Raw genomic sequence first — 15,937 nt, forward strand, 5'->3', positions numbered from 1 at the left:
GGGCAGCCCAACCATTAGGTCCATTGCTCCGAATTCGCAATGCTTACTCTCCTGGTTAGAATCAGAAACTCAAAGCCTCTCTGTCCGGAAATGCTTTCTTCCTTCGCTTCCCGCCGTTTCCCTCCGTCTATTTTCTCCTTCTCCGACGTGTTTCTTCCGGCGGCGGCCATATTATTTTCCACCAAAACAACCAATCCCATTTCGGAGTTCGGTTTCAATTTCAACACCCCGGAGGATCGTCCGACACAGACTAATTTCGACCCTCCTACAGTTCGCGAGGCACTCGATTCTTATTGCAATGATTGGAGGCGCTCGTACGAGTTTTTCAACTGGGTTGAATCAGAATGTAAGTTCGATCACACCACCGAGACCTACAATCGCATGCTGGACATTCTCGGTAAGTTCTTCGAATTCGACCTTTCTTGGGAATTGATTCAACGTATGCTACAATCCCCGTTTGCTTCACCGGATCATGCGACGTTTCGAATTATGTTTAAGCGCTATGCATCGGCACATTTAGTTAGTGAGGCAATTGCTGCTTATGAGAGATTGCGGGAGTTTAAATTGAGAGACGAAACTTCGTTTTGTAATCTTATTGATTCCCTTTGTGAGTATAGACATGTTGTTGAAGCTCAGGATTTGTGTTTTGGGAAGAACAGGAAGTTGAATTGTGATGCGAGTACGAAGATTCATAACTTAATTCTTCGTGGTTGGCTTAAAATGGGGTGGTGGAGCAAATGTAGAGAGTTTTGGGAAGAGATGGATAAGAAGGGTGTTCGTAAGGATTTGCATTCGTATTCCATTTACATGGACATACAGTGCAAGAGTGGGAAGCCATGGAAGGCTGTTAAATTGTACAAGGAGATGAAAAAGAAGGGAATGAAACTAGATGTAGTAGCGTATAATACAGTGATTCATGCCATTGGGATATCAGAAGGTGTTGATTTTGCCAGCCGGGTGTTTCACGAGATGAAGGAAATGGGATGTAAGCCTAACGTTGTAACTTGCAATACTATTATTAAGCTATTCTGTGAGAATGGTAGATTCAAGGATGCCCATATGATGCTCGATCAAATGCTTAAGAAGGATTGTCTGCCTAATGTCATCACGTATCATTGTTTTTTTCGGTCTCTCGAAAAGCCGAAGGAGATTCTTATGTTATTTGATAGGATGATTAAATATGGGGTTCAACCAAAGATGGATACTTATGTGATGCTCATGAGGAAGTTCGGAAGATGGGGGTTTCTAAGACCAGTGTTTGTAGTGTGGAATAAGATGGAGGAACTTGGGTGTAGCCCAGATGAGTCTGCTTACAATTCTTTAATTGATGCTCTTGTGGAGAAGGGCATGATAGATATGGCTAGGAAGTACGACGAAGAGATGGTAGCGAAAGGTCTTTCGCCTAAGCTGAGAGCGGAATTGGGGACGAAGATGGTGAATGGTGGCTATCATGCCAATGTGAACTGCAACAAGTAGGCAGTATATGCACTTCTTGGTGCTTGTAGACATATTTGATCTTGGGACATACTATTACCCAGATTCAGATGTTGCAAAAAAAAGTTAAGGTGAACTTGTTGAACTTCGATCTGGACGAATCTGTTATACAGAAGTTTGAGCGGAGAGGCGATTAGAGCAAATGGTAAGAGGTTGTTAAACATCTTGTAAACATGATGAACATTATATTACTAATTAAGCTCTAATTTTGTAGTAGCCCAAGCTTATCGCTAGTAAATATTGTCCTTTTAGAGCTTTCTCTTCCGGACTTCTCTTCAAAGTTTTAAAACGTGTCTGCTAAGGAGAGGCTTCCACACCTTTATATAGAATATGTTTGAGGTGGGATCTCACAATTCACTCCCCTTCAGGGCCCAGCATCCTCACTAGCACTCGTTCCCTTCTCCAATCGATGTGGGACCCTCCAATTCACCCCCCTTCAGGGCCCAGCATCCTTATTTGTACACCGCCTCGTGTCCACCCCCTTCGGGGCTCAGCCTCCTCATTGGCACATCGCCCGGTGTTTAGCTCTTATACTATTTCTAACAGCCTAAGCCAACCACTAGTAGAAATTGTTCTCTTTGGACTTTTTCTTCTGGGCTTCCCCCTCAATGTTTTAAAATGCATATACTAGGGAGAGATTTCAACCCCGTCTAATGTAGGATCTCACAAATTTAGAGGGTTGAAGTTTGTCCATTTTTCATTCAGTTTCGATATCTTTGGCAGGCTATCACGATGTCCGGATGAGTTTCCACTCTAGTTCTTGAAGCAGTCTGCAGATGATCTCTAAGATTCTTCATGAAGGTATCAAATTATGAAAAATACCAAGGTGTAGCTTGGGAGCCTACCCTCTTTTTGCAACCACAATTTGTCATATGACGAACTCTTTTTATTAGCTTTCTTCCCTGATGATGGTTGGTGTGGGCTGCAAAAAGACGAGCGCAACCTGGTATGCGCCCGAGTATTGCTCTCAAGTTATTGAATCATCGACCTATGCCTCAAGATGACAAACATCACCAAGACGAGGGACAGTAAGTAAACTATTAATATGTTACTTTTGTTCTTCATATTCTCCTTAGAATACTTTACTTTTGCTACATCAGGAAACAGACCCATGTTTCTATTAAAGTTATGATAAAAGGGAACGGGCTCAGGTTTACATTTAAGAACTTTTTGTATGTAGTTGTTTTAAGAGACATAACTGCTTGAGAATTGGATACCTTTATTTGTTTTGAGAAATATGTTGGAACTTCAATTTTCAGCTCGGTTAAGTAACAGCTCACGCCCACCGCTAACGGGTATTGTCCATTTTAGTCGGTTACGTATCACCGTCAGCCTCATGGTTTTAAAATGCATATGTTAGGAAGAGATTTACACACAAGAATGTTTCGTTCTCCTTTTCAACTGATGTGGGATCTCACAATTTACCTCCCTCTAAGGGCCAACATTCGAACATAATAGTTGATGCCAAAGTTGCTGAGCCTTTGAACATCTCCAACCATCTTTTACTCTTTTTCTTTTTTAAAAAATAATATTTTAAAATTTTCTTTTAAATGTTTTTTACGTAAAAAGACCAAACAGCCCCTGCAGGTTACGGCTACAGTCGCAAGAAGCGAGGACAAGTTAGGGAAAAAAGTGGAAGTAAATTACAAATTTACCCCTCCTACGAAGCTTAATTCCGAGGGGGAAAGAGTTCTATAAATAAAAACGCCGAAAATTAATTCAGTCATTCTCATAGGCAGTTACAACTTCCCGTCTCCAATGGCGAACCAAACCGCTTCCTCTTCCCGCCTCTGTCTCTGTGCTCCGACCTCCCATCCCGGCTCTTTCCGCTGCAGCCTCCACCGTCGTCCCCGGAAGGCATCCGACAAAACGACGCTGTCGCGTGGAAGCCAATCGAAGGCCGCCACTGCCACTTCCACGGCGACCGGTCTCTTTAAAGTGTTTCTGATGCAGGCCATCAAGCCTTTGAGTCACGATCTTCGGAGGAGGAACTTCCAGCCTAAACCCTCCCGATTCTGCAATGCCGCTTCTGATCATCGCTTGGAAGTTTCTTCATCGTGAATCGCGTACGTATTAGTATGATTTTAAATTCTCTGTCGTGGATCGTCTCTAGAGATGAAGATCAGAGAACGTAATTAGTATTTTGTTGCCGTGTTTGATTGAACTGAAATTTTCTTGGTATATAATTGGCGCACGGATTTTGTAAATTTTGACGTATTGTTATTGATCAGTAGTGAAGAGGAGAAGTTTGTGGTACATAATCTCGTTATTAATGTCGAGTTCTGAGTTCGCCAAAATTTTGATATACTTGAAACCGAAAGTGGAGTCTCATATCTCATTTAAATTACTATTTTATATAAACCGTCTTCTTTTGAAATTATCATTTTAGATTCCCAAATTTTGCGGTTGTATTGGTTTAGTGAATCCATTTAGGTTATTAATCTGAGTGTTTTTCACTATTGGAAAATTTTATTAAACTGGTTGAATCTTAGAAGTTGAAGAATATAAATTGATTTTTAAAATAGTTAAACATTCTACTTCTCATATTTATTTCATTGTTCTAGAACTTAAACTTTTCTTTTTAGAAGAAATCTTAACACTTGTAATATCTTGGAGAGGGTGAATACAAATATTATGATGTACTATAACGTTGTCAATTTATATGAATTTATTTTAATGATTTGTTGTCATCGAATGTACTTCGTGTGAAGTTTCCTGTTATGTAAAGAGTTTCTCTTATTGAGATCAAGGGTTATGCTTTGTCATTGGTGGCCCTAAGAAACTTGCGCAGGAAGACTGGGAACTATTAGACCTAGAATGTTGTTGTCGAATGTCTATTCGTGCAAAAGTTTGTGGGAAAAATGGTACCAAATAAGGTGTCTTAATCATGGTACTAAGAACTTTTAAAGTTTTAAGTTACAATTTAGTTAGTGGTTATTATGGTATTGATTTACTTGAAAACTACAACCTTTTTCGATTGATCACATGGTATTCTAGGATTTATCATGTCGTTTGCTTTACAATGGAGATTTTGGAGATTAAAATGAAAGTTCTATGTTTGCTTTACAATGGAGATTTTGGAGATTAAAATGAAAGTTCTATATTCTACTTCTTAAGCACGAGTTTTCTTAGGTTAATTTTTTATTATTATTTTTTTTTTAATTCTCGGATATTTTGACTCTACAAAGTTAGATCAATTCGAGTCCCAGCAAAAGCGAAAACAAGGGGTTGCAAAAGAACTAGGAGTCAGTTGGCTTCAGATCAAGTGCAGGGTAGGCTATTTTCTTACAAAAGGTGGATTAACTTGCACACGCCAAACAAGATCGCCGATCCAAATCATGAAGAATCTTCATGAAATTTGTCTCTCAAGTCGTACAACGAAAGATAATCATAAGAGATGGGAATAGGTTCCACCATTTTGTTGATGGTTTATGTAACTGCAGGGCTTCAATCTAACTATGCGTTGGTGACACATTCGGTTCGTCGACAGACAACTGAAAATGGATGTGAAAATGGATGGGTTCGTCGACAGACAACTGAAAATGGATGTGAAAATGGATGTGAAAATGGATGGTTCAACTCTGTGGAACATCCCTATTATGATGATGTAACAACTTAAGTCCACCGCTAACAGATATTGTTCGTTTTGGCCCATTATTATGTATCGCCATCAACCTTACAATTTTAAAAAGGGTCTACTAGGGAGAGGTTTTCACACCCTTATAAAAAAAATACTTTGTTTCCCTCTCTAACCGATGGGATCTCACAATTCATCCCCCTTCGAGGCCCAGCGTCTCGCTGGCACACCACTAATGTTTGGCTTTGATACCATTTGTAACAGTCCAAGCTCACCGCTAGTAGATATTGTCCCCTTTGACTTATTACGTATCCTCATAGTTTTAAAACGCTTCTACTAGGAAGAAGTTTGCACACCCTTATAAAAAATGTTTTATTTTCTTCTCTAACCGAGATGGGATCTCAAGTTATATCCGTTTCAAGATGGTAAACTACATGCATTTCAGATTGCTTAATCAGAAAATTTGTATTGAATAAAAGAAAATTTACCTCCTCCCAAGTGCTGAGTCTTTCACTTCTGCAAATTTGCAGCAGCTTGATACAGTTGCAAAACAATATCAACTGTTAAGTACAGGGTATTTTGTTCAAGAAGTTTGAGCAGTGCAGCTCGAGTAAGATGAAACATGCAAACGTTAGCATACACAACTCTTTCGATAGCGGTCGCCTAATTCACGAGCAATGCCATTAGCGTATGCGTTCTCGAATCGACGCCATATAAATCAGCTAACATGAATCGACGAGTCTTATGTAAGAATATACTTTCGAAATACTTGAAAGAATGGTTACTGGGACGGATTGCTTAAGCTGTAGATATTTCCAATCAATCCAACAATACCAACAATGACAGCAAGCCCTAACATCAACCATGATAGGAACTTTTCTGTAGCGTTCAAGCTCCCCGGCCCGCTCGTCTTGCTTAGCTTTAACGCAACAACCGATGGCAATATGAACCCCAGCGACACCGCTGATGTTGCCCCTGTAAACTTAAAGGCCATCCAAATGTTGGGAATCATGGTTGAACCAAAATAGATCAGTGCCAGCAACACAACTGTCAAGGCCAGAGATCTCTTCTTGCTCTCTGAAAGTGGTGCAGATCCCTCGAATATCAACTCGTCGACAGTTTGTCGTAAGGAGAAATGGATAACTGGAAACACAAGAACTAAATGAAGAATATAACCAATTCGAACAATGTAATTCAACGCGAAGCTGAATCGAATTCCTAGGTTCTTGTCAAAGTTCGTCAGCACATCGGACTCGGTATCGTTTCCAAAAAGTAGATAACCAGAAATAGCAGTCAAAGCATAAACTAAAATGCATATCACAGTTGTAATCCTCCCCACTGTATTCATCTTCTGGGGAGACCTCGTTTCGAGCTCGTTATAGATAGACGGGACATTGAAATGACAGACATAAGCATTCGTCATTATCGGAACCACCACAAGAAGGTCTAAGATCGCCTTCTTCGATCCGAAATCAGGACTCATTCTCGGAGGCTCAATCGTTCCTTGTGCAAGCTTAATCAATGCTATGGCACAAGCAACTACAACAAAGACAACTGCAAGAGCTACTGAAGCAGCAGACGTCAAACTCAAGGAATCAATCTTGTTGAGAGCACAGAGAGGAGCTAGAAAAACCACCAACACAACCAAAATCAAAAGCTTTCTATGATCCCAAAATCCATGCCCCAACCACTGATCAAAAACCCCAGAATGATGAACAGAACCAGACATAACATCGCCAATAATAATCAAATAAACAATCAAAACACCAGCATTGTTCACAATTATACAGATTTCAGTCAGGATCTTCATGGATTTCCCATATGCACAATGAACAACCTCCCCATATGAAGAAGCTTTAGAAATAACCAAAAATCTCACTAACAATTCAACGCTAAACTCAGATAAAATACCGATCAAAACTATCAGAACGAACCCCAAAACCACTCCAAGAACTTTCATGGTGGCCGGTAGAGCCATAATCCCAGCGCCAATAATCGATGTCGTGAGGTTAAAAACAGCTCCAGAAACCCCCGACCCCCCTCGAGATTCCCCAGTGATAAGCGGATGGCTATCGACATCAAAATCCAAATCATCGAAGAGATCATCCTTACCATCCGCATTTCCATTCAATCTTTTGGATCCTATTAAACCTTCCTCATCGGAATGTTTAGGGGCAGCCGATCTGAGGTTTTGGATATCAATCTGGGATTGCAATTCAACATATCTAGTTTTACTATCCATTTCGATGCATAAACGTCAACAGTTTATGCAACAATCAGATCGAGGTTCAAAACAACATTGAGATTGGCGAAATCCAGGAAGAAAACAATCGAGGAGAAAAGAAAAACTTACTTCAACAAGAACGGAACTGAAACCTCTTCTTTCTCCGATCAAACAAACAAATCAAATGAAGAACCCTAAATCTGAAGAACAACCAAACAGGGAATTTGAAGATCGAAAAGCTCCGTTAATGGTAGACTTTTCAACGGGATTGGATTTCCCTCTTCAAAGCTCCAAATAAAAAAACCTTAAATACAGAGTTTGAATCAGATTGAAATCTGGATCCAGTTATTGTAATACGATCAGTCAATCCTTTGACTTCATCTGATGAATGACGTGGCAACATCTTACTGGGTTTTAATCCTTTTTCAGATATGGTTCTTTCTAGAAATGGCCGCACCAAATCCAACCTCGCAGCTTGATTTAGTATTTTAAATTCCATTTTAATTGTTTAAAAATGAGATAATAGTCGTATTAACACCAGAAATATTCATTTAATCAACCCTCGGATCTTAAAAAATCGGATAGATACTTCTTTCTATTAACTAAACTAAGCCGGAAATAAGATTACACCATGTTGTAATAATTAAAATAACAGGCAGACATCTCGAATTAAGATGTATATTGTTGACCAAGAGTTAGAGGTTGAATCGTTTCCACCTCACGTTTTTATTGAATTTATTATTATTATTATTTGAAAATTTTAATTTATGAGGATGATGATAACAAAGGATCCAAAGATTATGAAGAATAATTGGAAATGATAAAAAGTCGTAATAGGAAGGCTAAAATCAACTTAAGAGGCTGCTTGAAAATGATAAACCACTTACCATACTTTATATTAATCATTATGATATAATTTTATAGAATATACATGAGGGAGGGTACGTTCATAAATTCATATTATTCATATAATTTACGAAACAAAATTGTTATCGACTTGGTTCTCTCAATTGCAAGCAATTCTAGCTCAAACTCACCACTAGTGAATATTGTCCGCTTTGGCCTATTATGTATTATCGTCAGCGTCACAGATTTAAAACGCTTCTAACGTGATTCTCCTGGCTGGGAGTCATGGAAAGATTTTGGAAAGATTTTCACAATCCACCCTCTTAACATGTCTGTTATTAGGGAGAGATTTTCACACCCCCTAGGTACACCCCTGGGAGTCGAGGAGAGATTTTCGCACCCCTGGGAGTCGGGGAGAGATTTTTGCACCCTTGGGAGTTAGGGTTCTCGCTGACACACCATCTTGTGCTACCATCTGTCCGCACCCTTGTAACGATCACACCCTTGCAACGCTTTGTTTCTCCCTCGATGTGGAATCTCACAATCCACCCCTTGGGAGTCCAGGTTCTCGCTAACACACCGTCTTGTGATACCATCTATCTGTTTTGGCCCGTTACATATCGTTGTCAACATCACAGTTTTAAAACGCATCTAAAAGGAAAAAGTTTTCACACTCCTATTATAGGGAAGCATGTTTCGTTTCCCTCTCCAACCAATGTGGGATCTCACACTTTATGAGGTCATTCCTAGTCCCACAATGTCATCAACATTATCACGAACCGATCCATGAAACAATTTATCAGTCCTCCACATGCTTCACGATGTCATCCCTAGTCATAGCGGAAACATTAGAACAAGAAAACAAAGATCTCAAGAGATAATAACAAGACTGTGACAAGATCACTTCTGTACTAACCATAATAAAATGGAAGAGCATCCATTTCCAGTTTTGTATATTAACAGAACAGATAACCAAATAACTTAAAAACTGCATTATTCACATTCTCCACTGCCTTAACAACAGAGAAGATATTTACAAAATCAGCATCCTTTCTTTGTACCACTTTTTCTGCCATGGCTTTTGCAAAAGCTTCTGCAATTCTTATCCAATTTTTGCAATGAACCGAACTAGATTGAAACCAAAGCTTTTAAGACTCCACCAAAAACACTTGGTCTCTCAAAGCTCATGGCATGAAACAAATCCAAAACTATGCACAGTTTAGTTGGATATCATTATTTACAGGTCTGCCTTTATGGCAATTGGATCACAGCGCATCCTCTTCTTCACAGCTACTCGGGGCGGAAGCTTGCTAGATTCGGGAGGTCGGTAGATTGAAGCTTTTTGATGTCACTTGCTGAAACCCGACAGGCCTCGAGTGTCAACTGCTTTAAATTCTTCAGAGTTTTCAGATGTCGCAGTCCTGCAGAGGTGATTCTCGAATTCGAAATATTTAAAGAGACCAACCCCGTTAAACCTGTGCATAGACATTGGAGTAGAGACTTTAGGACATACATACAGACATTTAAGCAGCAACATATAGAATGTAACCGAAGAAGGGCGCATAAACACGGAGTGAGTTACCGAGCGACACACAGAAAATGTAGGACTGTTTATGAATTTAGATTGAGTACCTGAAACTAACTCCAAGGTTTTATCAGTCAGATTGCAATTCTGGGATAGATTGAGCACCATCAAGGAAGACAGGTCTTTAATGTTCTTTACACCAGCATCAGTCAATCCTCCACCACATATTTCCAGGGACTGTAGATTCTTGAAGTCTGGTCAAACGAAACACGGGAGTGAGAAGTGGAGAACTCGTATATAAAAAACATCCCATAACAAGTATAGACCGGCTCGAAATGACCTCTTAAGTGTTCAAAAACATCGAAAGTCATTCCAAACAACTCCTAAATCTCGTCAAAGATATAGCTTGTTAGTCGAAGGGGATATACAAATGGCTTTTGGTTCCGCTACGTGTTAGTTCATTTGCAAACTTCTAATAAGTAGTCCATTAACCAGAACTTTTGAACTTTTCAGGGTTATTTTCAGTCCATGTTATAAAATACGTTCTTCATTAACTAAACAGTGCGTAAATATTACTGTGAATATGCACATACTTCGCAAATAGTTTGTTCCAGAGTCTGTAATACGAGCTCCGAAAAGATCCAGATGAGTCAATCCTACTAAACCTGCAAAAGAGGAATATAAAAAGACCAATCATACCAGATGAACTCCGAACAACCTCGAGCATTTCTCTAAAGCATATTTACCAGTTAGGGAAGCGAGTCCAACGTCCGTAATTTGGCGAGTATCCAAATTAAGTGATTTAAGTGATGAGAGACCAGAAAGCCGTTTTAAGCCAACGTCAGTAACTAAGGTGAACGAAAGATTTAATTTCTCCAGATTAAGCAAACCTACAACATAACATAACAGAATGAAGGATGTGAAATAACCAAACTTACAAGGTTTAGATGATACTAAAAAGCCAAAACAAACGAAAAACAGATCAAAACTTGCATACTTTAATGCAGAATACATCATATTCATGGACCTTTAATCAATCAATTTAATTTATTTGTCCACAGGTTCAATGAATTAAGATCAACATCGGACAGTACCAAAAGAATTCTGCCCTGTAATTCTTGCTTGAATCTTAAGAACTTGAACACACCCAAACTATCAGCAAGCAACTCTCTTTCTGATCATTTCTCAAATGATCGTTCAAATTCGTATATAGAATAAAAATAATCTTATGAGGTACCACAAAAGATCGGCCAGGTTCATTCAAATTTAAGTGGTCACACATTAAATACAAATAAATATGTAACAGCTCAGTGAGCAACTGCTAGCAGATATTGTCCTTTTTAGGCTAGCAATTATTGTCCTTTTTAGGCTTTTCCTTCAAGGTTTTAAAACGCGTCTACTGGGGAGATGTTTCCACACCCTTATAAGAAATGTTTCGTTCCCCTCTCTAACCAATGTGAGATCTCACAATCCACCCTTCTTTAGGGCCAGCGTCCTTACCGGCACATCGCTCGGTGTCTAACTCTAATACCATTTGTAACAACCCAAAACCAAAACTAGCAGATATTGTCCTTTTTGGGCTTTCCCTTCTGGGCTTTCCCTCAAGGTTATAAAACGCGTCTACTAGGAAGAGGTTTTCACACCCTTATAAGAAATGTTTTGTTCTCCTTTTCCAACCAACGTGGGATCTCACAAAATATCCATGAATTGGATAACCTTATTGCTAGGCAAATATTTCCTGAAAAAATAAAATAAACTAACTACAAAAACAATTATATTGTCAAGGTAGTGCTAATGTCTGACCAGACAAATGGCGAAGACCATTGCTTCCAACATCAGTGTCAGATAACTCCAAACATTTCAAACGGTGGAGAGCTGAAACAAAGTAAGTTGGTAGAAATTATAAGCAATCAATTGAATAAAATAGTACAGCAACCAAAAGAAGTCATAGAGCGCACTAAGGATAGAACTACAGGCAGTTCAACGTGTAGTTCGAGGGACCAGGCTACATGAAGTTTAAGCACACTGTCAAATTAGGTACAAAGCTTACATTAATTTGATAAACCATCTGAAACCTCTCTACTATACTAAACTACAATTCGTGCAATGATACTTTTTGGCCTAAAAAAAGGAACTATAAGCATGAAACTCTAAGCACTTCATTTTCGTAACACACAAGAAGAAAATTCACGAGCAAACAGTTTATAAATGATCGTTTACGAAGCCCACCAAGAGGTCTGCACCTAAGTTAGTGAATCTTTTATATGAATGAATAATGCATGAATATTTTTTGAACAAAGACTGCTATGAGTGACAGTTCTTATGGCAACTCTCTTGCTTCTACTATAGTTTCTGATATAATGCATTGGTAAGAAAAACTGCGGATATTGGACTTGTAGTGATAAATTCATCAATGACCCAGCAAACAGAAGGTAAGGAGTTTGCTTCTACAGGGATTTTAAGGAACAGCAAACTTCAGTTGATGAACAGGGTCAAACAAGAACAAAGCGCAAACAAAAATGATACAAAATCAAAAAGAGATGTTAGAAGTTTAAATGTAAACCTTTCAAGTTAACCAGGCCATCATCCTCAATCCTGCATGAATCCAAGTTCAAGCTCTCCAAATTTGTTAGACCTGCTTTGTAGAAAATTTCATGAGTTAATATATATATATATATATATATATATATATATATTATGCAATATAATGGATAAATACTTCATAAGCTTTATGGACTTGACATCATAACGTTGTAAATTTATTGAGCAGAAACGAAAAATTCAATTTCAAACGCTGTCTATTGAATATCAGTGGCAGTGAGCTGATGGGCAGACAGCTACCCTTGCAGCTGTATTAAAAGGGATTTTTTTAAAAAAAATCAGATGGTAAGATAAACCCACCTTTCAAGTGACCCAAACAATCATCTGTTATGTCATTGAACCCCAAGTTCAATATTTTCAAAGCCCCGAGCCCTGTAAGAAAGTAGCCGATAATAAGTACGACAGCATGAGCGTGAGAGAAGGAGAGAGGCGTGGTAATAATACCAAAAAGAACAAAGGCAAGCAATTTCATGAAATGGTTTCTTGTAGAAACTTACTAGAAAATCCCTCACTTCCATCATCAGTTATATGACATCTACTAAGGTTCAAATATTGAAGGTCACCAAGAGCTGATCAAAAGGACACCCAAAAGGATAAGAATGGTATGATGAACGAATATGCATACATACTTTAGTTTTTCTTCCAATTTTGAAAAGAAATTTACAAATGAAGAATACAGTGTCTATCATTGACGTGTATTTTACCGAACAGTGTTTCGTGAAAAACTTGAAAAATAGACTAATTCACACAAATTTTAGTTGTTAAATTACTGGAACCCTGAAAAGGATAAACAGGTGTCGAGAATAATAACCCGAGAGAGTGTTCAAACAAGCAGCTGTAACTGGACAACCCTCTAAGTTCAATAGCGAAAGTTTGTGCAGTCCTGTAAAGCAAAGAAAATGTAACCCACAGAATCATTTATGGTACAAAAATCTGGAGACTTAGCAAAACAAAGATAATGGATAACCTGCTATATAAAACATTGGGGATCAGATCAATGAATAATTGCCATTAGGAAATAGTTACTACGCAATGATAAGGAATAGCACACGCAATATGAATATGTCAATACTAAAAAGCATCCAGCTAAAGTGAGCCTCCAGCTCTGTTAGCTTCCCTTCCAGCCCTCAAAAATAGAGCTTCAAACTCGGTGAATAGAAAACCACCCCTATATTTGGCATTAGAATACAAATGAATGGGCAACGACAACACCTACCTTTCAAGTAGGCAATACCAGCATCTGTGACCTTACTGCATGAAATTTGCAATCCTTTCAAGTTTGTTAGCCCTGTAGAGTGAACGAAATAATCGTTTACAAAGCAAAAATGCGCATTTTAATCATAAAGAAAACACCACATTCAACCAAAGTTACTTTAAAGGTCTATATAAACTGAAAAAGAATTAACATCTACAAGAAATCTGAGTTGAACAAAAAATAACATCAATATCAATGTATATTAAAAGAAGAAAACCTATGTCTATCAGCAGAGAATGGGATTCATGAAAGAAGTCTATGGAAATCGCTCGATAGTGTTTCTCTTGTATGAGCAAGAAATAGAACTGTACACTGACATATCTACTGCACATAACAGACACTAACTAAACTAGTAAATCCTGAGAGACGATCGTTACCGGAGAGAGGCTTCATATCAGAATCTGTGATGCAATTACACCATTTGATATTGAGAGACTCCAACTTTGTTAATCCTGAGAAGGTGTAAACATGGAAATTAAAAGGTGTTAATCCTGAGAAGTCACTCAATTATAAGGTAAACTTTTGTCGGGGTAATATTCTGTCGAGAAAAGAATATTTCAAGAAGAAGAAATTACCTTGGAGATGAATAAGTCCCCCATGAATTCCAGGACATTTCTCTAAATCCAATCTGATCAAGTTTACAAGATGAGCAAAGACACTCATCCCTTGAGCAGTAATTTCATTGTTTTTCCTAAAACTCAAACTTGTCAACCTTGAGAATCCTGAAAGATTTGCTCATCATGATTATACTAAAGCCCAAAAGAGCCCCTCAGAGAGATCCTCCTCTCAGTTGCACGAAAACGAGAAACAGATTGAAAATAATTAGATATATACCTCCAATATGTGCCAGTCCTCGGTCCGATATATGTTCACAGAAGTTTAAATTTAAAGTTTGGATATTCGAGCAATTCCTGAGGTGCATCAATCCACCATCGGTTACATCCGAGCCAGAAAGATCCACAGAAAGTACAGAAGATCCTTGTGAGGAGATGACATCGATCCAATCATCGTTCACCCCTGGACATTCTCCAAGGTGAAAATCCTGAAAGTATACAAAAACATCACAGGAGTTATATCAATTCAATTGGTTCAGAAGATACGTAGAAAATACTAACTAGGATTGATGCCAACTGATGAAACAGTTGACTCCCAGTTACCTGGAGAGCACAATCTCGAAAAGCTTGGATCGAAATATCGGTTACACGCTGAGAATACACCAATTCATTGAGGATTAGCTGAGTAATATCCCTTGGGAGCATACTAAAGCTATCAAATTGATCTATATCCTATAATCACAAAGAACACAAAGAAATTAGCGACCACATGAACACCAGCAGACACCAACGTCACACATGGAGGTGGCGAAAGTTCAGTACATCACAAACTCGACGGACGCTTAAGTCCAGAAGAGAAGGGCATTTCCCTCTTCGAGGATCCATGTCGATAAAAGGCCGAGAAAATGATGTTGTCAACCATTTGGAACTTCCACTCTTGCAATATTTTCCAGATACTCCTCTAGCCAACCTATCTTCATTAGCTAGCTGATCTCTCTTCCTAGAACAAGCGCCCCCCATTGAGAAGATGTCCCGTAATCAATTTATACCATAAAAACTTCAGCAGAACACCATTTTAACCCATTCAATAACCAAGAAAAGAACACATGCACGTTACTTCACCTGCCAAAATAGAGCATAGCAGGATTAAGTTCATTAATCTCAATAATACATCTCTAGCCAAAAACATGACCATAAAGCAAGCACAATCCATGAATTACAGTAAAGATTAACCCCCAAAAAACATGATTATACTCATCTGACGTTTCTAAACATGATTTCTGGTTTACAAGCAAAAGTAACAGGAGTTTCAAAATAACAAAACCAATTTCTTGAAATCCCCATTACAAACTGAAAATATCTCGTCATTAATGAAACAAAATACTGAAATTTCACATCGCAAATTCACTCAAGAACAAAAGAGAAGAATGGAATACTCAAAACTTAAATGACAAAATCAAAAGACCATTCAAACGATTCAAAGATTGAATTAAAAAACACGAGAAAACCTCTGATCGCACCACTTAAATTGCAAACTCCATCGTGTTTAGAGAGAACTCTCATGTAAAAAACGATCATACGACTGAACAGCATCATCAAGCCTCTAAAAATCACTTTACCCTTTCACTAACAATCAAAAACCCTCCACTCCACAAAGGAAAGATTAAAAAATTTCTAAAGGAAAACAAAACACAATCATCTATATCAAAAAGAACAAGACCAACGATCATACCTCATCATGATCAGATTGAATACATTAACTGAAAAGGAAAAAGAAAAAAAAATACGATTCCCAGAAGAAGAAGAAGGCCGAGAAGGAATGAAACAAAAAAAAAAAAAAAAAAAAAAAAAAATTTTCTTT

The 15,937-nt window shown here is 38.3% G+C and overlaps 3 protein-coding genes across 8 annotated transcripts; 1 reads left to right on the forward strand and 2 right to left on the reverse strand.

Moving 5' to 3' along the window:
* Positions 1 to 32: 32 nt before the first annotated feature.
* LOC111455781 (pentatricopeptide repeat-containing protein At1g80550, mitochondrial) lies at positions 33 to 2,646 on the forward strand. 3 transcript variants are annotated; one of them, XM_023097390.1, is made up of 3 exons: positions 33 to 1,639; positions 2,218 to 2,320; positions 2,388 to 2,646. In XM_023097390.1, exon 1 carries the CDS (start codon positions 40 to 42, stop codon positions 1,474 to 1,476), a length of 1,437 nt encoding a protein of 478 aa, XP_022953158.1. In that variant the 5' UTR covers positions 33 to 39; the 3' UTR covers positions 1,477 to 1,639; positions 2,218 to 2,320; positions 2,388 to 2,646. The 3 variants fall into 3 exon arrangements, with proteins under 3 accessions (XP_022953158.1, XP_022953159.1, XP_022953157.1); XM_023097391.1 differs by having other exon boundaries at positions 2,218 to 2,295; XM_023097389.1 differs by having other exon boundaries at positions 2,218 to 2,646.
* Positions 2,647 to 5,517: 2,871 nt separating this feature from the next.
* Positions 5,518 to 7,597, reverse strand: LOC111456023 (amino acid transporter AVT6E-like). Its single transcript, XM_023097722.1, has one exon. It carries the CDS (start codon positions 7,311 to 7,313, stop codon positions 5,853 to 5,855), a length of 1,461 nt encoding a protein of 486 aa, XP_022953490.1. The 5' UTR covers positions 7,314 to 7,597; the 3' UTR covers positions 5,518 to 5,852.
* Positions 7,598 to 9,031: 1,434 nt separating this feature from the next.
* Positions 9,032 to 15,919, reverse strand: LOC111456022 (F-box/LRR-repeat protein 14-like). 4 transcript variants are annotated; one of them, XM_023097717.1, is made up of 16 exons: positions 15,809 to 15,919; positions 14,899 to 15,198; positions 14,680 to 14,808; positions 14,357 to 14,564; positions 14,098 to 14,244; positions 13,900 to 13,974; positions 13,484 to 13,555; positions 13,079 to 13,150; positions 12,765 to 12,836; positions 12,568 to 12,639; positions 12,230 to 12,301; positions 11,470 to 11,541; positions 10,413 to 10,556; positions 10,260 to 10,331; positions 9,774 to 9,920; positions 9,032 to 9,616 (listed from the first exon to the last, which is right to left on the reverse strand). In XM_023097717.1, exons 2-16 carry the CDS (start codon positions 15,094 to 15,096, stop codon positions 9,432 to 9,434), a joined length of 1,737 nt encoding a protein of 578 aa, XP_022953485.1. In that variant the 5' UTR covers positions 15,097 to 15,198; positions 15,809 to 15,919; the 3' UTR covers positions 9,032 to 9,431. The 4 variants fall into 4 exon arrangements, with proteins under 4 accessions (XP_022953485.1, XP_022953487.1, XP_022953488.1 ...); XM_023097719.1 differs by lacking the exon at positions 15,809 to 15,919 and adding an exon at positions 15,597 to 15,770; XM_023097720.1 differs by lacking the exon at positions 15,809 to 15,919 and adding an exon at positions 15,585 to 15,770.
* Positions 15,920 to 15,937: the final 18 nt, after the last annotated feature.

Source organism: Cucurbita moschata, unplaced genomic scaffold, assembly GCF_002738365.1.
Source record: "Cucurbita moschata cultivar Rifu unplaced genomic scaffold, Cmos_1.0 Cmo_Scf00018, whole genome shotgun sequence".
In the NCBI taxonomy this organism is placed as follows: domain Eukaryota; kingdom Viridiplantae; phylum Streptophyta; class Magnoliopsida; order Cucurbitales; family Cucurbitaceae; genus Cucurbita; species Cucurbita moschata.